At 39.0% G+C, this 26,149-nt stretch overlaps 1 protein-coding gene across 2 annotated transcripts in view; it reads left to right on the forward strand.

Annotated features, from left to right (window-relative positions):
* Window positions 1-26,149, forward strand: part of ATP10D (ATPase phospholipid transporting 10D (putative)) — a 108,739-nt gene that overhangs the window by 59,226 nt on the left and 23,364 nt on the right. For both annotated transcript variants that reach the window (XM_014787106.2, XM_087434266.1), the window contains exons 10-15: window positions 7,217-7,455; window positions 14,164-14,352; window positions 16,775-17,384; window positions 18,003-18,109; window positions 20,388-20,514; window positions 22,108-22,292. In XM_014787106.2, the coding sequence (XP_014642592.2) occupies window positions 7,217-7,455; window positions 14,164-14,352; window positions 16,775-17,384; window positions 18,003-18,109; window positions 20,388-20,514; window positions 22,108-22,292 (1,457 nt within the window). The remainder of the gene's footprint in view (window positions 1-7,216; window positions 7,456-14,163; window positions 14,353-16,774; window positions 17,385-18,002; window positions 18,110-20,387; window positions 20,515-22,107; window positions 22,293-26,149) is intronic.

A 26,149-nucleotide genomic window follows, 5' to 3' on the forward strand; every position in this document is an offset into this window, starting at 1 on the left:
TTAAGATGTCCATACTTCCTAAAGCAATCTATAGATTCAATGCAATCCCTATCAAAGTTCCAACAACATTTTTCACAGAAATAGAACAAAGAATCCTGAAATTTATATGGAACAACAAAAGACCCCGAATAGGTAAAGGAATCCTGAGAAAAAAGAACAAAGCTGGAAGTATTACACTCCCTGATTTCAAAATATACTACAAAGCTATAGTAACCAAAACAGCATGGTACTGGCACAAAAACGGACACACAGATCAATGGAATAGAATCGAAAGCCCAGAAATAAACCCACACATCCATGGACAGCTAATCTTTGACAAAGGAGCCAAGAACATACAATGGAGAAAAGAAAGTCTCTTCAACAAATGGTGTTGGGAAAACTGGACAGCCACATGCAAAATAATGAAAGTAGACTCTTACCTTACACCATACACAAAAATTAACTCCAAATGGATTAAAGACTTGAATGTAAGACCTGAAACTATGAAACTTCTAGAAGAAAACATAGGCAGTACGCTCTTTGACATCAGTCTTAGCAACATATTTTCAAGCATCATGTCTGACCGGGCAAGAGAAACAATAGAAAAAATAAACAAATGGGACTACATCAAACTAAAAAGCTTCTGCACAGCAAAGGAAACCATCAACAAAATGAAAAGACAACCTAACAATTGGGAGAGGATATTTGCAAGCCATACTTCTGATAAGGGGTTAATCTCCAAAATATATAAAGAACTCATGCATCTCAACAACAAAAAAACTACCAACCCAATTAAAAAATGGGCAAAAGACCTGAACAGACATTTCTCCAAAGAAGATATGCAGATGGCCAACAGACACATGAAAAGATGTTCAAAATCATTAACTATCAGGGAAATGCAAATCAAAACTACAATGAGATATCACTTCACACCCATCAGAATGGCTATAATTAACAAGACAGGAAACAACATGTGTTGGAGAGGTTGTGGAGAGAAGGGAACTCTCATACACTGCTGGTGGGAGTGCAAACTGGTGCAGCCACTATGGAAACAGTATGGAGATTCCTCAAAATATCAAGGATAAGACTACCATATGATCCAGCTATTCCACTGCTGGGTATTTATGCAAAGAACTTGAAAACACCAATGCGTAAAGATACATGCACCTCTGTGTTCACTGCAGCGTTATTCACAATAGCCAAGACTTGGAAGCAACCTAAGTGCCCATCAGGGGACGAATGGATAAAGAAGATTTGGTATATATACACAATGGAATACTACTCAGCCATAAGAAACGATGAAATCCAGCCATTTGTGACAACATGGATGGACATTGAGGGTATTATGCAAAGTGAAATAAGTCAGAGGGAGAAGGTCAAATACCATATGATTTCCTTCACTAAGTAGTAGATAATAACAACAATAAAAAAAACACACAGATAAAAATAATAATAATAATAAAGATATTATTATTATAAGATATTATATTATTAAATATCCCTAAGTGATCTATATGCATATTAAAAAATTTTAAAAACACTCTTTTAAAATATTACTAAAAGAGAATGCCTCTTCTTTTCTTTTTTTTTTTTTTTTTTTTGGTGAGGAAGATTGTCTCTGAGCTAACATCTGTGCCAATATTCCTCTATTTTGTATGTGGCACACGACCACAGCATGGCTTGATAAGTGGTGCATAGATCCGTGCCCAGGATCTGAACCTGTGAACCCCAGGCTGCCGAAGCAGAGCCCGTGAACTCAACTGCTACACGACTGGGCCGGCCCCGAGAATGCCTTTTTTAATAATAAGCTTTTTAGCTTAGAAAGTTTTACAGAAAATAGTTTTACAAAAAATAGATTTACAGAAAAGTTACAAAGATATTATTGAGGGTTCCGTAGTGTCTCCCTACCCAGTTTCCGTTGTTGTTAACATCTTACATTAATTTTATGATACATTTGTCATAAGTAATGAACCAATATTGATACATCATTATTAACCGAAATCCATACTTTATTCGGGTTTCCTTAGTTTTAACCTACTGTCCTTTTTCTGTCCCGGGATCCCACCTAGGAGACCACATAACATTTGTCATCATTTAGGCTCCTCTAGACTTGACAGTTTCTCGGACTTTCCTTCTTTAGATGACCTTAAGAGTTCTGAAGGGATTTTGTAGAATGTCCCTCGATTTGGTTTTGTCTGGAGAGTGCCTTTATGATGCACAGTTTGTGAATCTGATGTACATGGTGGCAGCATTTAGTAGTTTCCAAGAACAAGGATTTTGGAATCAGGCCTCCTGAGACTGATTCCCATCTTCACAGCCTATAAGCTGTGTGATCCTGGGCAAGTTACCTAAGTTCTCTGGGCCTCAATAAAAAGGACCAATAATAGTGTCTAATTCATTGAGTGTTAAGAGGGTAAGAGAAGATAATTCATGAAAAGACACTCAGAACATGGCACAGAATAAGTTCTTTATAAGTATTAGATGCTATTATTGTTGTAATTATTGTTGTGAAAGGAGCATGGACCAATGTGGGAGACAGTCATGGAAACATAAAAATACCTTGTTAAGTGTCATGAGATTAAAGTTGGTGTTCTTGTTCCATATTGTTTGGATTTTCAGGCAGTCAGTTTTGGAGGTAGATTTTGCACTAATCAAGGTTTGGGGCCTTGAAGGATATTGGACAAGAAATTCTTGGAATACTGGAAATGTGTGGGGAATTAGTTTGGAACAAAAGGTTTATGTATCAAGGATATGTGGATGATACAGTTGGAAGAAGCTCAGCTGAGTGTGCTGTTTATAAGCAGGTGAAAGTGGAATGTTGGAAATAGGGGATTACTCCATAGCAAAATGTTGGATGGAGAGTGCGTGGATGATATGGTTGGAAGAAGTTCATCTGAGTGTGCTGTGCTGTTCACTCTTGTTTTTGGCCCTTTGGAGAGTACTTTGAAAACTGTGATAAACTTTTTGTTCCATAGTCTCATGCTCACTTCTTACAGATATCAAATAAATGTAAGTAATAGGCCATGAACAGGTTACTGGATATTTGAAGAGGGGAATAGAAAGAGAAGACAGCATCGGGATTCAATAAGAAAGAGAAATAAAGTAGTTAACCTAGTACCTAACCCAGTAGCTGCCTTGAAACAAAGGAAAGGTTACAGACTTTGTATGTTTTCTCTTACGTGTCAGAAGGCAAGAATTCCTGCCCCACTTTGAGGCATTCGTGGAACTAATTAGAACCTACATTCAGAGACATATGAGAAGTCTTCATGATTGTTTGGATAGATTTTGTTTATCAGTATGGTAATAAGCTTTTGCTTCTCATACCCAATTTTTGAAAACTTCTCACTGAGTGTAGAAGTATTGCTTCAGTAGCTTTGTTTTCTGAATCACATTGTAACTTGACTAGTCTGTTTACTTCTCATAGCTTTCCACACAATGATTAAAGGTGACTCCATGTCGCCTTGATTCCACTGTTGCAGTTCTACTTACTGAGCAAGTTTGTCCTACAGTCATAGCTGAGCTTTCTGGCATTATACTAATTACACAGTTGCGTGATGACTGATTTCCCTAATGAGGAGAAAGTCCTCAAGTATAGCCTTCATGTTTAAGTATGTTTTATAGTACTCTATTTATTTTAAAAATGGTATCACATCATCAATAAATGTTTTCAGCTGCTCAAGGATTCACTAACCTCAACACTGTTGATATTTGGGGTTGGATTACTCTTTGTTGTGGGAGCTGTCACATGCTTTTTAAGATATTTTGCCCTCTGCCCACTGAACACTGAACACCAGTAGCACTCCTCCCCCAGTTGTAACAACCAAAAGTGTATACAGGCATTGCCAAATGTTCACTGGGCGACGAATTCACCTCTTAGTGAGAATCACTGAGGCAATCTATTCTATACACGTAACTGCTAACGAGATATAATGTCCTGTGGATACGTATATTGGCTTGGGAGTCAGAAAGACCTAAATTCAAATACCAACTCTACCTCCAACTAACTGTTTAACGGTGACGAAAGTACTCAATCTCTCTGGATCTTAGTCTCCTTGGTTGCAGAGTGGAGCAGTGATAGTTCCTACCTGATAGCATTATTTTTAAGATGAAAAAGGAATATGTAGATTTAGACACAGATGTCTATGGACCTAGCCAGGTGCTTGATGAAAAGAAAGTACTCCATAAATGTTAAATCCTTGTCCCATAACTTTCCGTTGATGCTAGGGATATTTCATTCATATGTCTATTCATACATTCACTTATTCATTTAATTAATATTTATTTAAACTACAAAACATGGACTCATTGAAATCAAGCAGGGGATATTGACCATGTAAAATGATAAGGAATAATACATGTTATATCTGGCGATATGTAGAAACAATATAGCATGAGAGCTCAGAGCACTGCCTGTGGAGTTTATAGAACTGGATATAAGACCAATGTGTATCATTTTTGTGAGATGGGGAAAATTACTTAGTTTTGATTTCTTTATTTCTAACATGGAGGTATTAATAGTGTCTACCTCAGAGGGTTGGTTTAGTGATTAAATGAGACAAATTCCTGGCCTGTAGTAACATTCGGTATGTGGAAGCGATAAAGGCCCAGAGAATGAGAACTAGTACAGTTTCAGAGGTCATCATTGAGGAACTGGCATTTGCACCAAGCTTTTTAAAATGTTCAAGACTTAGGGAAGTAGAAAGGAAAAGAATGGATATTCTGAGCAAAGGCACAGTTGAGAGTGGAGAACTTCAAAATGTTTGGGATGCAATAAGTGGATGTGTTTTTGAAGCTGAAAGGTCATACAGGGAAACATTCTGTATTATTTAGGCGGAGAATAAATGAAACTTGCAGAACTGCAGAACTGCAAGGATCTTGACGTCATTGAATCCAAATTGTTCATTCTGCCAATAAGAAAACAGAGGCCCAGAAAGAGCAAGTGATTTGTTGAAAGCCACTTAGTCTTTGGAAGTGTTGGTTCTAGAACTCAGGATCACCACATTGCCTCTTAGCCTCTCCTTGTCCTTAAAAAATACAGTCAGAAACTATTAAAATAAATAGGATATGTAAATAGTCTTTATTTTATAAGTTAACTTGCCAAAAGCCATACTTTATTCAGTAGTTAGACTTTGCCTGAATACTGACAACTAGCAATCTAACAAGCACATAGTTATTGGTTGTCTACTCTATGCTCTAGACACTGGACATAATGATAAACACGACAGACAAGGCTTCTGCTCTCACTTCTGTTGGAGAAAATAGTCACAGATAAATTAATTTTTAAATCAAGAAAAATATTAAATAATGAAAAGTGCTTTGCAGAGAATTAAAATGGGGTGATATGATATAGAATGATTGGAAGGCAGCTTTGGATTGGATAGTCGAGCTAGGTCTCTCTAAGGGAGACATTAGAGCCTAGATCTGAATAACATAAGCTTGAAGTTCAGGGGCAAAAACCTTGCAATTAGAGGGAGCAGCTGATATAGAAGCCCTCAGGCTGAAATGAGCTTTGTAATTTTCGAAGTAAAGAAAGAAGGCCAATGAAGTTGGATTTTAGTGGAAGTGTGGAAGAAGGAGGGGCAAGAAATTTAGAGAGGTCAGCAGATGTCAGATCATTTTGAGTTATGTAAGCTAAGATAAGGAGTTCAGATTTTTATTCTAAATGAATTTTGAAGCCACTGGAGAGTTTTGTGCAGGGAGTGATCTGATCTGCTTTATCTTTTAGGAAGATCACTCTAGCTACTGTTTGAGGAATGGATTGCAGAGGGGCAAGGAGACCAGTTATGAGGCTATTGCACTGGTCCAGTTGAGAGATGATGGTGGCTTACACTAAGGTAATGGAGAAAAGTCGAGATGTTTGCAATATATTTTGGATGAATAATGGACAGCTGTTGGTGATGCTTTCAATATGGGTGCTGGGGAAGAAGAGAAGAATCAAGGAGAATCCTAGATTTTGGACTAGATAGATAGTTAGGTGCCATTTACAAAGATGGGGAAGACCAAAGAAAGGGTAAGTTTGAAGGGGAAGAGAAGGAGAATTCTATTTTGACCATGTCAAATTTAAGATATCTATTATTTATTTATTCAACAAATATTTATTGAGTCTCTATAAACCGCTGCTTTGGGCTCTGGGAATATCAAATTAACAAAACAGACAAAATTCTCTGCCCTTTTGGAGTTTATATTCTACTGGATGATTCAAAAAATAAAAACAAATAAGATACATAGTATGTAAATGGTAGTAAGTGCTGGGATAGGATTTATAATAAATAATGTGGCTAGATCTGAAGTCTTCACTGACAAGCGGTCATGATAAGAGACTTGAAGGAGGTAAGGGAGTGAGCCATGCAGATATCTGCTTGAAGAGCCTCCTAGACATCCAACTAGAAGTATCAAGTGGAGAGTTGGATATATGATTCTGGATTCTAATCAGAAGTTGGAAGTGAAGGTATAGGTTTAGAGTTCATGTGCACAGAGATTATATTTCAAAGATGGGACCAGATGAGATCACCAAGGAAGAGTATATAGGTGGAGAATGGAAGGAGCTCCTGCAGCAACTCAGTATTGGAGAGCTGAGGAGAAGCGAAGACAGCAGGAGAAATTAAGAAGGAACAGCCATTGAAGTAGGAGGAAAAACAGGTACCCGTGGTGTCACAGAAACCACATAGCTGTTTGGTCAACTCTGAAGTTGAGTTCAAAGACAGAATGGTCACCTCTGTTACACATTGCTAAGAGTTCAAATAAGATACAGACAGATGCGGTCATTGGATCTGGTAACGTGGAGCTCACTGGCGACCTTGACAAGAGCAGTGTCAGTGGAGAGACAGGGACAGAAAGCCATGAGATTAGTTGAGGAGAGGTTGGTATAAGTGAAAGAGGGGAGAACTGTAAGGGTGAAGTCCTTGAGAAGGCCAAACAAGTGGGATGCAGATCACAAGTGAAGGGTTTGGCATTTGAAACTTTGTCATAGTAGTAGGAGGGAAGACAGAGTTTGGATACAAATGCAGATAGGTTGGTAGATTTGATGGTGGGAAAGAAGGGAGTCCCTATCTGATTGCTTCTACTTTTCTCAATGAGGTGAGTTCATTAACTAAGTGTATTGGGGGAGGGGAGTTTGGAGGCCACGTTTGAAAAGGGAGGAGATGGTGTGAAATAGTAGTTTAAGTAAATGTCTGACATATTCACCTTGCAAGTGGTTCTTCCCAGGTAATGACCCAGTGTGATTTTTATCCCTCAGCCAAGAGGTTGGAGTCCTATCAGGAAGCTGTCTCTGAAGATGAAGATTTTGCAGACACTCTCAGCGGCTCCCTCAGCAATGTGGCGAAACTGAGGGCCCCCAGCTGCAGAACGGTTCATAATGGGCCTTTGGAAAGTAAATCCTCGAATCATCTTGCTGAGAGCTGTTTTGCTCTAGGAAGTGGAGAAGGAGCCAGTGAAGTGCCTCACTCCAGACAGGCTGCTTTCAGTAGCCCCATTGTAAGTGTGAATGCATGACTTGAATCTTGCACATCCATAATGAATAATGAAAAAACATCCTGGTAATTATGACAGAGCCAAACACCGTTGTCTTTTCTACCTGAGAAGAGACTACATAATTGCAATTCATTGTGATTGCCACACATTATTAGAAGTATAAACAAACAATATCACAACTTCCTAATTTGGGGGATAATTCAGTGTTGAGAGATAGTATATCATTTCTGAAAAAACATATTTCCAATCAGGGCAGATCATGTGTGAGCCTGAAGAAGGCTGCCTTGGTTTAAGGATCATGGCTCACTCTCAGAACCAGCAAAGCTTACCAGTTATCTCATAGACAGGTAAGTAAGTATGTCTAAATCATAGGGAAATTGAAGGGCCTTTTGGTACCCTCCAAGGCCTTTTTATCTTTCTGTAGTCTTTCCCCAAATCTCACCAAACCTATGTCTTCTTCCCCATTCCTAGTCCTCAGAATGGCATTTTCTAATATTTCCATTTCACAGCTCAACAGGATGTATACTTGAGTCTGAGGGGGAAGTTTTGGGAACTGTCTAGTCACATCTATTGACAAACCCTTTTTACTGCAGAAAAATATAGAAGACCATGTGGAAGATAGGAAAGAGGAAAGATATATGTATGAAAGAATTAGAAATCAAAAGTTTTGCCGTTCTTAAAATTACTTCTGTAAAATTTCAACTGCCTTTTTTTTTTTTTTTGTGAGGAAGATCAGCCCTGAGCTAACATCCATGCCAATCCTCCTCTTTTTGCTGAGGAAGACTGGCCCTGAGCTAACATCCGTGCCCATCTTCCTCCAATTTATGTGGGACGCCGCCACAGTATGGCCTGACAAGCGGTGCATCGGTGAGTGCCCGGGATCCAAACCTGGGCCGCCAGCAGCAGAGCGTGCACACTTAACCGCTACGCCATGGGGCCAGCACCTCAACTGCCTTTTTTGCCTTCCACATTTCATTAACTCTTGTGTTTTACCAAGATGAGGATTCCCCAGCCATGAGTCTGGTAACTGGTTGGTTATCTCTATAATAGATGACATAATAAGAATGGATCAGCTTTGGGGAACCTTTGTGTTTCTACATTGAATTTACTGTGATTTTCATAGTAGAGACATGATCTGTGTAGACCCCAGTGGTCTCATTCGTCCTGGAAAGGACTTGAGGGGAATCTCCTGGCTCTTTTCAAAGTTACCAACAAAAATTGCAGCGAGGGTAAACATTTCAGTGCAACTCATTTAGTTCATTTCTGGGGCACTAAGGATATAAAACCTGTCATATTGTATCTCTGCTTTATGTCAGGCTGTTCCAAATGTCTAGACTTCATTTTTCTCCAACTTCTGAAAAAAAATAGGGAAAGAATGAACACAACCTATGCTCTATACTCACTTTAAGACTATATCAGAAATAGATATATATTTTCTTCTCTCTTATCTTTTTACCTATCCCTCTACTGATCATTTACATTTTCCACCCACTGAAGTTAACCACATGTTGACTCATGTTTACTTGGAAGTAGGAGGGTATTGGCAACCAGCTGGGACTGTGCCATACCCTCCCTCTCGATTTCCTGATCCAGCCTCACTCTCTTCTTGGAACAAATGATTATTTCTTGGTTTAAAGTCTTTGTGCTTTTGTCTATACCATTTCCCCTGTCTAAAGTTTATTCTTCCCTCACAACCTACCCCTATCTGCCAAATCTGATGAAATATTTATTTCTTTAAAAACTACCTTAAATATCCTCTCTTCTGAAGATTTCTCAGACTCTCTCTTCTCTCAGCTTCTGAGCTCTGTGTTGTACACATTCCCTCCCTCCCTTTGTCCTTATTACATTGTCTTATTTCTGCCTCTGACATACACCATTAGCTCCAGAGAGCAAAGACTTACTCATCTTGAATCCTCAACGTCTAGCACGGTGTCTCGCATGTCCTTTCACAATAAAGTTTTTTCGAAGGCTGTTAAATGAAGCTGCTTAACAGGCTTAGTCTTCCCATTCAGTCCATTTTGTTTTCATTTGCCCTATATTCCAATGCCACATGTCATTTTGATTATATAGATGCTCCGGGGTTGTTGTTTTGTGTTTTCAATACCACACCTTTATGTAGAGGAGAAAGAGGTCTTCCTTAAAATATGAGATCATCTCTCACTCTTGCTCTAGACAAGTTGATTTTATCCTTTTTGGAGACAAAGATTAATTTAAGAGAGCTATAGATCATTTTGTAACCAGAGAGTCCGATCACCCAGGTTCTCGGTCAGCGTAAGAGAGGAATTCAGACACCGACACAACGGCAACAGCAAGCAGGCAAAGGTTTATTAGAGGAAAGGTCAGATACACTCCAAGTGAGGAGCAGGCAGTGCCAGAGAATGCGTCTGCCCCCTGTCTTGGGTTAGTTTCATTTTTATTTGGGCTGTTTAGAAGGGAATTAGCATTATCTGGATATCTGCCAGTAATGGTCTTTCCTCCACCCACACGTTGGGAGGGGGAGTTCTTGACTTTCTAGGGGAATATCCAGAACTGGCATGACAGTCATCCCCTGTGGAAGGGGGGCTAATGCATAAATGAATTTGTATGTAAATTAAGGAAAGGTCAATGTCCTCTAGAGGTGTGTAGCAGAAGGCTTTGTACATGTTGTTCGTATACTCGTTATTTTTATTGTCATGGATGATGGCCTCAGACTCCTGTGGTGGCGCCAGGTGGGTCTCACTTCCCCTTTATCTGCATCTTGTAGGATGCCAGCAAGAAGCTTCACTGATGCAGCAAGGTCTCCAACTATGATCCTCCGCTCATGTCTACCTAGCTACCTATCTCACTTTGACCTGAAAAATTAGCATCTAAAAATTTTGTGTATGATTCCAAAAGCCCATCTGTGAAGCCCAGATTGAGAACATCAGCTTGAGAACGCACTGAGAGCTGTGATGTCTACAAGTGGAATATTGTGAGATAGCATCTTTCGTGGGTGGGCAACTTGAGAGCCAGAGAGTACTGATTCTAGACAGGGTGCTGGCAAAGATATGCCAGCCTTTGGGAATTAGAATGTCATTGAGGCCTGTGAGTCTTGGGTTCTTACTATCTATTTTAGAAATAGAAACTTTTACTTTGTAACCCAACGTTTCTATGCTTCTTTAATCCTCTAGAGGTTTTCATTCGACAAGCATGCTCTTCATTCTACCTGGATCGCTATTCTCTTAGATCTTTGTTTGGCAGTCTCCTTCCTGTCATTGAGGTCTCAGCTCAGATGTCACCTCCTCAGTAGACCTTCCCTGCCACCCAATCCAAAGTACTTTCCAAGCTACTCCAACCACCCCCTGAATCTCTCTTTGTCTCAGTCTAGAAGCATATTACTTATTTGTTTATAGGTTAGTGTTTTGGTTCTGCTGTCTCCTTCAACTAGAATGTGAGTTCCATGCAAACCAGGATCCTGCCTGTCCTGTGCACCCCTCTTTTCTTGAGAGGTGCCTGGTGCCATAGATCAACAATAAATGTTTATGAGATGAATGAGTTAATTAATGGATTAATGGAAGACAAAGACATAATATTAGACACTGAGATATGAAATGAAAAAGATGTGCCCCCATCCTTCAGTTTTGTTCTAGATAGAGGAGGCAGACATATAAATAAATGAATATAGTCCTGTATTAAAGATGCAGTAATAGTAGTTAATCCAAAGTATAGTGAGGGCACAAAGGAGTGATCAACTCTAAAGTGGAAAGGAGGGATCAAGAAAGGCTGCACAAAAGAGGTAAAGTTTGAGTTAGTATTAAACTAATGAGTAGGGACTACAGCATAGGAAGGAAGGGAAAGCATTTGGGGCAGACAGAGTGTGGGGCATGCAAAGGCTCAGAACCACAAGACGGTGGGAGAAGGTGGTGTGGAGGAGGAATCGTCAGTGCATGGTTATTGGCCTTTGTCTTTTCCCTTCAGATCTGTAGTGTTTAGGAATCTGAGGGAGCCAGAGGAAGGCATTTGTGTCCATACTTAAGCCAAAGTTGTAAAGGTGGAGTGTGCCACCCTACAACGAGAGTGGGGTGGCAGTGGGAAATGAAATGAAAACTTTGGGTACAGGTGGAACTAGGGGAGGAGTAGGCACTGGTCAATTTTGTAATACGGGTCTCAATGAGAAAGATTTGGATCTTAGGAAAAATGCCTATGGATACAGTCATACACGTAAGAATTGCATGTGATAATTCTATACTTTCTCCTCAATTAAGCTACTAAATATCTTAGTCATTAGGGATTAATTTTATTTTACAGAGACCAACTAAAGGAGAAGAATGCTCTATGCCTGCAGCTTCATTTTGATATGGATCTTTTCTTAAATCTTCTGGGCTCTTCTTTTATATATTGTTTTATGATGCTTTTAGCGTCTTGTATGGCCATGAGTTTCTGGATTTTTCTCTTGTTTATTTTGACAGTACTTTTTATAAACACAGTTTTGCTGACCAGAGCTTCGACTTTGGCCAGCTCTAGTATCTCTTTTATTCTCATGGTGATGGTACGGGTTCTCGGTCATGCAGTTACCAAATTCCCTGAGTGACATATTGGATTGACTTATGTCAATAGCATTTATCACACAGGTGGAAGTTATAAACCTTTTATTAGTCTTAGATTGACTCCAGAATGCAGTAGAGTCCTTATGTTCTGAAACCAGTTATTAGTCAATGTGGAGATTATGGGTACAATGAAATCACTATTAGCTTCTAAGGCCTCTAACTCAATCCCAAACATGTTCCATAGAACAAATGTCTCTAAAAAATAAAATTTGGGAATCTTGTGCATACTAACCTCTTCTTGGAGATTCTCAGTACTCATTAAACTCTCTGAGAAGTGCTGCAATAAAGAAACCTATTTAATTTAAACACCTCTTAAACTTATTTCAGTATGGAACTCTTTGTTTTTTTGCCTAGTACATATTAACATTCTGAGAAAGATGCCTCTGGAAATATTACTCCAAGCCATGGAATCACACAAGCACTAGATGACAGTGTAATCAATCATAGGCCTTGACGATTACCATGCCACAAGTTACCCAAGCATCCCTTGGTTGACTAAGCATTGAGTGAGAAAGAAGTCTCTCAGTCTTTACCCCTCTGTTCTACTGACTTTGGCAAGGAGATCCTTGAGGAAAGGTTTGTTCTCTTGAGTAGCTGAGGGCCTAGCACAGGCACTGGCTCAGTGTTACCATATCTGTGAGACTCATGAGGAAATGTGGTACACTCATTAATGAACAGCCATCAGAGTAAGAGTGCCTATGAACTCCATCAGACTGCACTGGGATTCAAATATTGCTCAGTCAGGTATCACAAGACAGTGGATATTGATGTTTATTTAGATAGAAATATAAGAATGCTTTGTGACAGCAGGTAATTTGAACCCTTAAAACCCATTGTGAGCCTGATAACCCGAACCTGCCTGAAGGTGAATGTATCGTTCAAGAAGGAAAAGGAACATTAAATTATTTGGGTTCCTGTTGTACTGGTCTCATATCTCTCATTATCTCATTTACTTTATACAATCACCTTGTGAGGTAGGTATTATTTTTACCATTATTCAGAAGAGGAAAATGAAGTTCAGAGGGTTAAGTAAGCTGCCTGAGGCCACTATCTTGTATTCAATGGGTCTAGAACCTGAACCTGAACCCAAACCCAAACCCAAATGATTTTCAGCCTGTGCTCTTTTCTTATTAAGCCTATGCTAATTGTCACCAAACTCCTAATCATAAATTATAAGCCACGCTTTTCTGAGTCTAATATCACACATCTTCATATTTTACTCTTTTCCCTAAATCACCTCTCCTGGCTTTCCTGCAGCCAGTATGCGTAGCCAGCCAACTGCATCCAGGACTCCTCTAGAATACAATGGTACTTTTATGAAAACTTGATTCGGAGCAGGTAGTCCCTCTTTTGACTCATCTGAAAAATTTGTAAAGCAATTGACTATATGTTACTGGATTATAAACAGATTTCTACTACAGCATTCTTTTGTTAAAACTAGTATCTTAAATAAGTGTGAGAAGCACTGTGTTAAACAAAATGGAGTATTTTCTTTTTTAATAACAGAACTTCTTAGAACCAGTTTGTACAAGGAATCTTTAAGAGGAGGGCACAGGGCATAGTTGCCAAATGTATTTGATGATCAGAAATCTCTTGGAGGAAGCTTAGGAAATGCTGATTTAGTCTGTTAGCCAGCTCATAGTAATTTTTATTTTGGAGGGTTGGTTTATTACAATAATAGTGACTTCAGCCATAGAATATTTTGTTAAAATAATATAGTATGAATAACGTCCTCACTTTAAAAAGAGTTGATACTCATCAGTTGCTGTTGGATGAATTTACACCCAAGGTAGAATCCTGGACATAATAAAGTATAGCTCTGGCACTGTGTATTTCAAAATAAAACACTCATTCAACTAGATTTTGGTGAAACACGTTGTTCTTATTTCCTGTTTAGTTCACGTTAATAGCCAAGGTAGTCTCCGTTAATATTGTGCATTCTGGATTTTCCATTTATTTATTTTTTGTCTTTTATTTCCCTATTCTCACTTCCCATGATACCATATACATTAAATCTTTTTTAGAAGAATAAAGTTTACTGTCTCATGCTTCATAAATTCTGGTTATAAAAGCTACTTCTCATGTAGATTTAAAACTCATTTTTGGATACTTATTGTAACAACACTTTGTCTTATTGGATCTTCAGGAAACAGATGTGGTACCAGACACGAGACTTTTGGACAAGTTTAGTCAGATTACACCTCAGCTATTTACCCCACTAGATGAGACCATCCCAAATCCACCCCTGGAGACTTTGTACATCATCGACTTCTTTATTGCATTGGCAATTTGCAACACAGTAGTGGTTTCTGCTCCTAACCAACCACGACAAAAGGTAAAATCTCTAATGCAAACAAGGGTCACCTTCCAGAAGAGAACTTTGGGTTTAAATGTACTTGTACTGGTCTTGTTATACGAATAATAATTAATCAGCTGATAATAGCAGCTTAACATCTATACAGAGCTTAATTTGTGCTCTGCACTTACAAGGTTCTAAGTGATTTATTGGTATTAACGTGTTTAATCCTCTCAACAACCCCATGAGTTAGGTACTATTACTCTACTATTCCCTATTTCACAGTTGAAAGTAAGTAACTGGTCCAGGGTCACAGGATGGATCTGTGGGGGAGGTGGGATTTGAACCCAGGAAGTATAGCTCAGTGCTACTATGCTCTTTTGCCTCTAGAAGGATAGCTCATGAGAGCAGTTCTTACGGAATGTGGCTCTGTTCATTTTGCTTTAGTTTCCTTACCAAATTGAAGCTTTCTTTGAGACTACTGAGACCTCCAACATCATATACACTACATCAAGCAAAATATAAAGTATTGGATTCCTTATCATGTTTAATGATAATATACCTTTTTCACTTACCAGTTGGGTTAGTTTTAACTCAATCAATCTAAAATCCAATACATCTATACTATACCGAGGTTCTGTAGTTCCCACAAAAGCTGGATTTTTCAAGTCTAATTTGTAACTTAGAATTCATGGAAAATTCATTTTCAATCAGAAAGAAAAGCTTGTTTTAGAGACTGGTGATTCACCATTTGCTGTGCTGGCTTCCTTGTGTATAACTAGCTCCCCTTTTGCACACATCCACTTAAAATTCAATTTGCAGCACAACCCAATTAAATTTTAATTTCCATCAGATCATTTTCTTTTGGCAACTTCAGAGGTGGTGAACTTTAACATAAAATAATTTACTTCCAATTAAGCTTTCATTTCCTCAGAAACTGTATTTTTATAAGATTTCGACTAAAAAGTTCCTCTTTGAAAGTGATTATGTAGTTAGAGAATAAATCACTGAATATTCTATTGTCTCCCGATATAACACTTCTTCATATACATCTGTTTCCAAAGTAGGCATCTTTTGGTGTTTTCTGTTTAAGAAATATTGTTACCTTATCCTCAGAGAGTATAATTTATGGCCTGAAAGAAAATCTCTGTAGGCATATAAAAGCCTAAGCTTCGTGATATTTCAAAGTAATGATAGAAAGGCAATGAATAGGAGCTAATCAGAATTCACATGGAATACAGAACCCTCATCTGCGATTGAGTTTTATTTTTCATTTCTGAGTTGCTAGTAAGTTTGAAAATCGACCAGCATGATTGTCTCAAACTATCATAGAATTAATAATTTTTAGGAGAAAACTTTTTAATTCCTTGGGCATTTCTGAATGAGAAAATTTTAGGATCCAATTAGTCTTCATGATTAGTATTCAATTCTAAATTTAATCACTGATAAAAATTAAGAACTAGAAGAAATCAGGCTACAAACAAGAAAATGTTTTATAAAAATAGAAATTAAAGGGGCCGGCCCGGCGGCACAGCAGTTAAGTGCACGCACTCCCCTTCAGCGGCCTGGGGTTCGCAGGCTCGGATCCCCAGCGCGCACAGATGCACCGCTTGGCAAGCCATGCTGTGGCGGCGTCCCATATAGAGTGGAGGAAGATGGGCACGGATGTTAGCCCAGGGCCAGTCTTCCTCAGCAAAAAGGGGGGGATTGGCATGGATGTTAGCTCAGGGCTAGTCTTCCTCACAAAAAAAAAAAAAAAAAAATAGAAATTAAAATTCACATTATAATACTGATAACTCTTTTTCCATAAGCTACTTTGTTTATTGGCCTTTTTAAAAAAAGAAAAAAAGTCATAGTAACAACCTTGTCTAGAAACTGGAAAATAAAAGGAAAAAGATTTTGTTAATCTTTTGATTTACTTTCTTCCAGTGTTTTTAATATGTGCATTATTACTCATTTGTTCTTATGTTATTCATATTATTTTTATAATTTTTCCAATTTTGCTACATAGTCTTTAGAAACTTTGTTTTAAATTCTGTATAATGTTTCAAGAAGATATTTCTATTTTGCTATTATTGAAGACTTAGTTTGCTTTTAATTTTTAAATTGTTATTGCTAGCATGTACACAAAAAAGATTAGGGATTGTCTATATTTTAAGTTATTTTATTAGGAAAAAGTTGCTGTAAGTCCACTGCTAGTAATATTAGCATTTTATGTCTTTTGCTATCAGTTGCCAAATTCCTTCCTGAATGGTTATAGAAATTTATAATGGCATCAACATTAGCACATCTTTTTCATCATTATTAATGTTTTCTGTGGTGGTTATAGGTATGAAGCAGACTGCTAGCTGTTTAAGGGAATGGTAGCTCTTTTCGTATCTAATTTTTTCCCAGTTTGACTTCGAAGTTATAAACTGCTTTTGACTGTATTATTGAGACCTTCCCAAATTATCTTTCCTAGATCAGACTCTCTTCACTGAGTGGAATGCCCATTAAGTCTTTGGAAGAGATTAAAAACCTCTTCCAGAGATTGTCTGTCCGAAGATCGAGTTCACCATCTCTTGCCAGTGGGAAAGAGCCATCTTCTGGGGTCCCAAACGCCTTTGTGAACAGACTCTCTCTCTTTAGTCGAATGAAGCTGGCTTCACCTGTGGAGGAAGAGGTCTCCCAGATGAGCGAGAGCCCCCAGGGCTCTGAGAATGCAGCTTGCCCTACAAAAATAGAGAAACAAGACAGTGATGCAGGCATCACAAATGGCAAGGTGGAATCCCTCCCTGGACAGCCCTTGGCCTCCAAGCTGTGTTATGAGGCCGAGAGCCCAGATGAAGCAGCCTTAGTGTATGCTGCCAGGGCTTACCAATGCACTTTACAGTCCCGGACCCCCGAGCAGGTCATGGTGGACTTTGCTGCTTTGGGACCATTAACATTTCAACTCCTACACATCCTGCCCTTTGACTCAGTAAGAAAAAGAATGTCTGTGGTGGTCCGACATCCTCTTTCCAACCAAGTTGTGGTGTATACAAAGGGTGCTGATTCTGTAATCATGGAATTGCTCTCCGTGGCTTCCCCAGGTGGGTTCATACAGAACTGAGAGGGTAGTGACATGAAGGGCTCGGAGATTAAAAAGCCGCTCTCAATGTTTTATAAAGGCAAACAAGCAGATATGTGGGGATCGATCACACTTGATGAAGTGGGGAAAGCTGCCTAGGGTTTGCTAGGAAAGCACATAAGTGGGTTCACATCTGGCCTCTAGCATTAGGTGTGTCTTGATAAAGTTACCTAGCTATTCAGTGCCCAGTCTTCAATAAATGGGCATAATAGTACCTCCTTTATAGGTTCCTGAGAGGTTTAATGTCATATTATATGCAGTATATGGAGAGCCACTGCCAAGTGCCTAGCAAATGGTAAGGTGCTCAGTGAATGGCTGCTAGCATTATTAACGTTATTGTTACTGTTGTTATTGATGGTGTAGGAATGATGTTTGTATTAGGTTCTTGGTACTTTCCTCTCCCCAGGGAGAAAGGAACGAGGGAAAGATTTATTCTGAGGGTCCCTTTTATAAATGCACATTTGGGATTCAAAACTACAAGGCCTTTTGTTTCTTGTGGGTTAAGCTATCATTGTTTTTAAAAATATGTCTGTAATTGGGCAGACTTGTGGGAATATGTGTGTTTTGTTAATTATTTCAGATGGAGCAAGTCTGGAGAAACAACAGATGATAATAAGGGAGAAAACCCAGAAACACTTGGATGACTACGCCAAACGAGGCCTGCGCACATTGTGTGTAGCCAAGAAGGTGGGGCTACTCAGTACACCCTTCTTCTCTATCTTTCTCTTGTTTAGCCATCGCTTAAGAAAACTAGCAAGTATCAAGCCCTGGTCCAGGCATTGGGCAAAGTCCTTGGATCACTGGCTTTCTTTTCACGGCTTCTCTAGTCCGTGTATGTTAGTTGCTTGGAGTTTGTTCTCAGGGTATTTTGCCAGAAGAGTGCCTAAGAGTTATCTTCTCTGAGTCCTCATGTGTTTTAATATATCTGAGTGCCTTTGTATATAAACTGCAGTTTGGCTGGGAACAAAAATTCCTAGATCCTACTTTCTTCCCCAAATACGTCGTAAACATCACTCCTCTATCTTCCAACATTAAATGTGCTTTGGATAGAATGAGGCCAGGGACCCACCTTATTTTTTCCTTACATGCTCATAAGTTTTTATCTGTACATGTAAGTAAATTTACTAAATGTTGTTTCAGTGTTGATTATTCTCTGTTGAGAATAATCCTGGGATATAGTGTATCCTTTCTAAGTAAAAATTTAAGTAATAAGAAAGAAGACAGAGCTCAAAGAAATGATTTGAAGGATGCTATGACCAGAAGCACCCCTGAAGGTCATGGAAGAAACAGAGATGGAGCCCTTTAACAGTGAATTGGTCAAATTTTTGGGCCATTTAGCCAATGGGGTGCGGCTTAGGTATTGACTAAGTCAAGCTGCACAGCTGCAGTGAGGCTACGCAAGACCTCAGACCCCTACAGTGCCCTCCCTCATTGAAAAGCCAAGACTTCCCCAGCCCCATCCCTACAACCGTGGCCACAATCACATCCCCAGGTGCGTACCTGGACAGTGTGTTTCTTCCTTCAGTGCAAGCTCAACTAGCCCATTGTAGTTCAGAGTAGAGCAGACAGCAGGAGAAGAGGGAGAAGGTCTGTTTAGGGTGGAGAGAGAGAGTCCACCACCACTAGCAAGGGCTAGTGCAACAGAAGGATGTGCTTCTGGGGGAGGGAGGGGAGTTAGTTGTGTAACAGAGACTTTGATGAACACTGAAGGACAAGAAGCAAAGAGCAGCCAGCCCACACAGGGGGAATACTGGAGAAGAACCAAGGAAGCTACTCTTACCACCTCTCTCCCACTTCTCCATGTCTACCCCCACCCCCTCTGTCTTCTTTTCCCTCCCTGGCTCTGGTGCTGCAGTTAATTTTTGCTGTGTTAGAAGCCAGAGTGTCAATTTTCCCTCCTTCATTCTAGGCTCTAGCTGGTAGAGAAGACAGGAAGATATATGAGAGCAAAGTATCAGTGCATTAATGGCTGTCCAGTAATTCCCAAACCACAGGGCTCCTGGGAAACCTGAATTGGAGACTGTAGCTAGCACCTAAGACTAAAGTAGGGACCTGTCATTTCTTACCCAAATTCTAGTTCTTGGGAGCTGCCTTAGAGAAAATGGAATCCGTTGTAGATTCCAAGGCATTTAGTCAACCAGTGCATGGAGAATCAAAAGCCTGCTCCACACAAAGTTGTAAGAAGAATGGAGAGTTCAAAATCAAAACAGACCCTCTGCCTTTTCAGTGTAGAAATGTAGGCCAATGCCCCTGATATAAATGTAGGCCAATGGATGACAGATTCTCCCAAATCAAATTACCTTGTGGGGAAGCATGAGTCGATGGAGAAAGAAATAGCCTCCCCTCCTCTACTCCACACTCCTTTATAAGAACTGAAATGTGAATTTCTTTCTATGGCAACCTGAAGGCAAAGGAAAATGTACCATTGGTTCCATCTCCAGGAATTCCACTTAATTTTTGTTTGGAGCAAGACTTTCTTGCTTCACTCACCTGGCCCCCTCTCTCTTTTTACCTTTACAAATAACTAACCCCATAAACCAACCATCAAAAGATGTCAGAGGTGCTGCTGGCTACATAATACCTCAAACTGAACAGTTCTGACACCACTTTCTCAACTGCACCATTAGGATCACTCTGGATTTAACTACCAAGTGGAGACTTCTCTTAACTGCATACTCCCTCGTTTAATTAAGTAGATTAACCCACTTTCATCTTATATGGTGCTTAGAATTTCCCAGAGACACTGAGCTATGGGATCCATTCATCACCAGTGTTACACTAGTCTGATCACAGAGTTCGGGAAGCTTGTGACCAGGTAGCATGAGGAGATGGACCTGGCATGAGTGTGCCCAGACAGAGGAATACCTAAAACAAGTTGTTGACTTGGTATTTTGCCAGGGGTGAGTCCTGGCAGGATCCTGCAAGATCATATAGCCTGCTTCATAGCTCTTTTTTCCCCCCATAGGTCATGAGTGACACTGAATATGCAGAGTGGCTGAGGAATCATTTTTTAGCTGAAACCAGCATTGACAACAGGGAAGAATTGCTACTTGAATCTGCCATGAGGTTGGAGAACAAACTAACTTTACTTGGTAGGTAGACTGTGTTGTATTGTCTGAATGGAGAATTTTGAAAAATGCTGGATGTCTCTAAGTTATTCACTAGTGCCTTTTTTCACTTTGATCTAATAGATAATATGTGGTCCTTCCCACCTTGTCCAGGCTCACCTCTACCCAGCTTCCAATCCTTTCTATTCTGTTTTCCACTGTAGTGAACTAGACTTCATTTATGGTGGGATCAGGGTGGTCATCCTTAAGAAGATCATTTAAAAACCCAACACTTAACGCAGAGTACAAAACCAAGTAAATATACTGGTTCAAGAGAAGAAAGCTATAGTTTCTTGCCAGGCATTGGATAAGGTACTTAATCTGTGTTGTCTTTTTGAATCCACACAACAAATCTCCATCTTATTTAGAGGAAACTTGGGGCACCAAGCAGTTCAATGACTTGTTCTAAGTCATGTGCTAGTAACTAACAGAGCTAAGAAGAAACTCAGGTCTGCCTGGCTTCAGGGCCCATGTTCTTTATCCTTTGCCTGCAAGTGGACTAATGATATTTATTTCCGTCTCTTCTCTTACTTCCTGATTTCAGTTAAAGGTTGAACAACTCACACCACTTGTCTAAGATTGAGCTGCATCTTGAAGTCATCTGGAGCACTTTAAAAAATACGGATGCCTGCATCTGATTCCCAGGGATTCTGATTCAATTGGTCTGATCTGTGGCCTGGGCATTTGAAATTTTAAAAGCTCCCCCAGTAATTCTAAGAGGCAGCCAAGGTTGACAACCACTGCCCTAGAGTCTGGAGATCTAGATTCTAATATAGGCGCTAACACACCAAGAGCCCAGCCTCTGAGCTCCATTCCTCTGGTTCAAAGAAAAGCAATGATCTAATTTAGTATCTAGCCAATGGAGTAATGATGCCTACAGTGTGAGTAGTATAGATCCACATTTCCTCATCTGCAATTCCAAAATAAAAAATGTGGGTTTAGCCAAAACTCACTTGGCAGCAAAATCAGGCCTGATTTGATAAAACTAATTTATAAGTCTTTATTATCTTAATTAGTGTGAACATTTGTAGGTTCTGCTGTGGAAATATTAATATGTTTGATTACCAGATTACAAAATATGATATATGCCCCATGTTACCTTTTTAAAATATAAAAAACTTTTAAATTCCAAAACTTCCGGCCCCAATTGTTTCAGAAAAGAGAATTATGGACTTATGAAAGAGTATTGCAAATAGATAGTACATCTTACTAGCCAAGGGCATTCTTTAAAAGCCTGCCCTTGCTCTTGGGAGCGTCATAAAATTATAAAACCATAGAGCAAGGTTATATAAGTAACTGAATCAAACCCCCTCAATTTAAAGATAAGAAAGCTAGCTGAAAGGAGAACAAATAAGTTTGATAAATTCATGGATTCCTAAAGCTTCCCTCCCAAAATTTTACTTTGTATATGATTTTGGCCTGGGTCTTCACACTTCTTCTGGATCCCTGAAAGCTGCTGGAGCGGTTGGTGTAGTTCAGGATTGGGTTTGCTAACAGATATGGGCCAGTTGTAGCCTAGGTGGGCTTCAGCTGGCTTTGGTTCCTTATAAGCCCTGTTGTACTTTGGTTATTTTTTAGGTGCTACTGGCATTGAAGACCGTCTGCAGGAGGGAGTCCCCGAGTCTATAGAAGCCCTTCACAAAGCCGGCATCAAGATCTGGATGCTGACGGGGGACAAGCAGGAGACAGCTGTCAACATAGCTTATGCGTGCAAACTGCTGGAGCCAGATGACAAGCTCTTTATCCTCAGTACCCAAAGTAAAGTAGGTATAATGGATCAAACCTCTCTTTTTGTTTTTTCAAAGCCAGTGGGACGTTTGTGATTTGATGTACGTAAGGAGAAAGAAAAGCTCCTTGATAATGATTTCTTCCGTTCAGCAACCTAGCTTGTGCTAGGGAGGACACCATAGTTCTTCTAAAGGCCTGGAAAAAAGCATCGTGATTCAGGGGAATCATTGCTGAATACAGGCATTAAAAGAAAGTGTCCTTTTTATTTTGTTTTTGCTTTTTTCCCCTATACATTGGATTATCAGCAATTTGACAAAATTCAGCCCATAATGACAAAATATATCAAGTTCCCGTTTTCAAGTTGAGGGGAAGTGATGATTTCTATTGGAATCAGGTGAATAAATTAATTCAGGCTCTTGGGATAATCATGCCCTCTAGTGGTAATTCTTAGATAATGCTCCTGAGAATATAAAATGTTTGACCTATCTAAGGGAAGGGAAAAAAGATTTTTTTTTTTTTAAGGAGAAAGAATTTAAGAGGTTTGGACCCAGCCTATTTTTTCCAGTTCCCCCACTACTCTTTAATGCAAACATTCTAATCAGTTAGACAGGCATTTTATTTTTTTCAGAAGATTCCCTGTATAGTGATACTCTCCAAGATTTGTGCCTAATGTTTAATTAGCTGGGAAAACCTTCCTTCCTTCTTCCTCTGTAGTCAAACCTAGTCGGTGACATCCATTCCTTCCCAGCAAACTGCCTCTCAGAAATCCTCTGGAGCTTTTCATCTGAATGACATCTTGGGCCTTGGTCACAGGCTACCGTGTTTGGTTAGCCATGTTTTTATGGTCAAGCTCAATCAATACCCAATAGATAGTACGTTTTGAGGAAGTTTTCTTTATTCAACACAGAATGGGTTCTCCTTAGCAGCTGGCAGTGGCCCAGGGACCTATAACCACAACCACCAACCAGTTCCCAGAACTAGCTAGGGGCTGAGCATGAGAAAATGCTTAGTCATTTTAGTCACTAAAAATGATGTGGCCCAAGGCTTAGACTGCCAGTGACTAGATATGTGAATTACTCTCCTGAGTCCCTTTTTCCTTACATGTAATGTGAAAGTAATGCCTATTTCATAGGGTTTTTGTAGGCATTAAATGAGAAAATATAAATTGTTTACTGTGGTACCTGCCAGACGAAATGGGTTCAGTGAATATTAAAAAGGAAAAGTCATCAATTCTTGGTGTTTGATTTTGACTTTGAGATTTTTTTGAACAGTAAAATCATTAGAATTGTGAAATTCTTTTGGAAATATACAATTTATGTTAAAGGCATTTAAAACTACCAATTCAAGAAGTCTTGACTGCGTATCCACTTTGGGCTATTCTAAGTGTGAAAGATTTTTATTTGTTTATTTTTGGTTTTGCTATCAGTAGCTATTCCACCTGTGTGAATTTTCCAGATAACTAAACAGAACAAAATGAACATAATTTAATTTAGTTTTATGACGACTCAAGCCCGTGCATATACAATGCTGGGCACATAATGGGGGCTCAGTCACTGGTAGTTCTTCTTTTTCCCACTCCCCACCCCTCAGGAGAAGCTAAGAGTTAAGAAAGGTATTGAAGATCATGGAACCCAATTTGTCATTTAGTGAAGGAACTGCTCCTGTAACATTCTAAGCGGGCCACCTGGCAGCAGATGGAATGTCTGGTCATTACTATGGTGCAGTACCTCAACTTTACCGATTTCCATCAACTTTTGTTCCTAATCTTATTCCAGTTTTCAAATTAGATTATAATAAATGTAGCACTTGCAAACCTTACATAGTTTCCATGCTCATAAAAGTTTTGATTATTTGTTTTAATATAATCATATCCTGAATTATTTACTGCACTGTGATGTAAAGTCCTTTCAGGATTCCTCATTTAATTTTTTGTTTTATTTTAATAATTTCATTTAAAATTTTCTCTTGCACTAGTAACTTTTTATTTTCATAATGTTTATAAGAATCTATAAAAGACTTTTTTTTTTGATGAGGAAGATCTGCCTGAGCTAACATCCGCTGCCAATCTTCCTCTTTTTGTACATGAACTGCTGCACAGCATGGCCACTGACAGACCCGCGTCCAGGAACCAAACCCAGGCTGCTGAAGCAGAGCGTACCGAACTTAACCACTAGGTCACTGGGGCTGGCCCTAAAAGGCTTTTTCATACATGATCTCTCCCCATTTTATAGCCTGAAACTCCAAAAGGTTGTGATTTTTCTAAATGCCCACAGCTGATTACTTGTCAAGCATGAAATAAACTTGAAATTTTTGGACTCCTATTTTCAGTATACTTTCTACATTATATTACGTGTTATATAATATCTATCTGTCTGTCTATATATGTATACAGTTGATTCTTGTTATTCATAGAGTTAAGTTCTATAAAGTTGCTGCAAACATGAATTAGTGAATGTTGACCATTGCTCCGAGGGGATATAAAGGATTGGGTTCCCGTGAAGCTCTGGTCACAACGTTTTTGTCAATCCATCAGTATACAACCTTGTTTCATGTGTATTTCTGTTTAAAGACACCTTATTTAATATATACTGTTGACTCATTGACATTGAGCTCACAGCCTACAGCACTATAACTTGTGTCTGAACGAAGCTTATCTAACACACACATTTTCTCTGTAAGGCACATCACAGCCTTCTCATGCATAGGAACACTAAACAGCACATCAGTTACTCAGGACCATTTTAAACAGTGAAATTGTCAACAAGAAGCAGAAAAATGCAAAAAATGTGGCACCACAGACAGTGAAAAGGACACTTGTTTGCAGTATGGGAGCTGACATAAGAAGACAGAGCATCACCTTGTTCAGCTTCAGTTGAGAAGGGGCGAGTTGCATGACTCAAATTTATCTTGTCACTCTGTACATGTCCGCAAATGACCATGAAAGCATCGCGAGCATTGATTGTAGGATTACAGATAAATTTTAGCAAGTAGGTGAATTCATAGATATGGAATCCGTGAATAATGAAGATTGATTATGTGTGTGTGTGTGTGTGTGCATATATATATTTCTATAACGAAAAAATAGTTAATTCATAAAAATAAACAATACATATTCAAATAAGAGGATAAAAACATCTATAATCAATCTGTAATCACAAAACCACAGATAATTTACATTCATATTTTGGAGGGCATCCGCTCAGACTGTATTCTTAGCTCTATGACATATAAATGCTACAAAGGCTGGATTTGTAGTAAATACTATAGCTATACTTTTTCACTTAACAATATCTTAAACATTGTCTTATCTTAATAGACATCTTGATTTTCAGTGACTGCAGGGTATGTTACCTTCTAACTGTACCATTTTAATTTAACCAAACTCCGGAAAGTTTTTAAAAATAATTTTTTACTGTTGTATATTGAACCTATAATTTGATTCATCTCTGTACACTTTTCCTTGGGGGCTTTTGAGATATGTGGGATCATGTTTGTTCCTAAGATAAAGGTTGCCAAGTAGCTCCATTTTAAAGTTGAATCTCTTATTTATAGTTTATAGGTTATTAAGGCTTTGTTGTGTCATGCCTACATATCCGTATCTACTTCTTCCCTATCCATCTTATTTTGTTGTGAGTTGAGAAATCCTTGATAAAACAGCATTTGAAATAAGAGTAAATGGGCTCTGAGTGAGGGGCTCTTCTATGAATAAACTTAAGTGCACTGCTCCTGGATTTCGTTTGGCTCTGTGCTTAGTGGTCATTTGACACAATAATTTCTGGATAAGTTTATTGTTAGTCTTCTTGGGTAAAATTCATTCAGTGAGTACTTATTGAGTGCCTGATGTGACCCTCTTTTAGGCATTATGAAAGATTCAAAAGTAAATTAAAAGTGA

Source organism: Ceratotherium simum, chromosome 8 (assembly GCF_057802395.1).
Source record: "Ceratotherium simum simum isolate JZ-2026a chromosome 8, ASM5780239v1, whole genome shotgun sequence".
Taxonomy (NCBI): domain Eukaryota; kingdom Metazoa; phylum Chordata; class Mammalia; order Perissodactyla; family Rhinocerotidae; genus Ceratotherium; species Ceratotherium simum.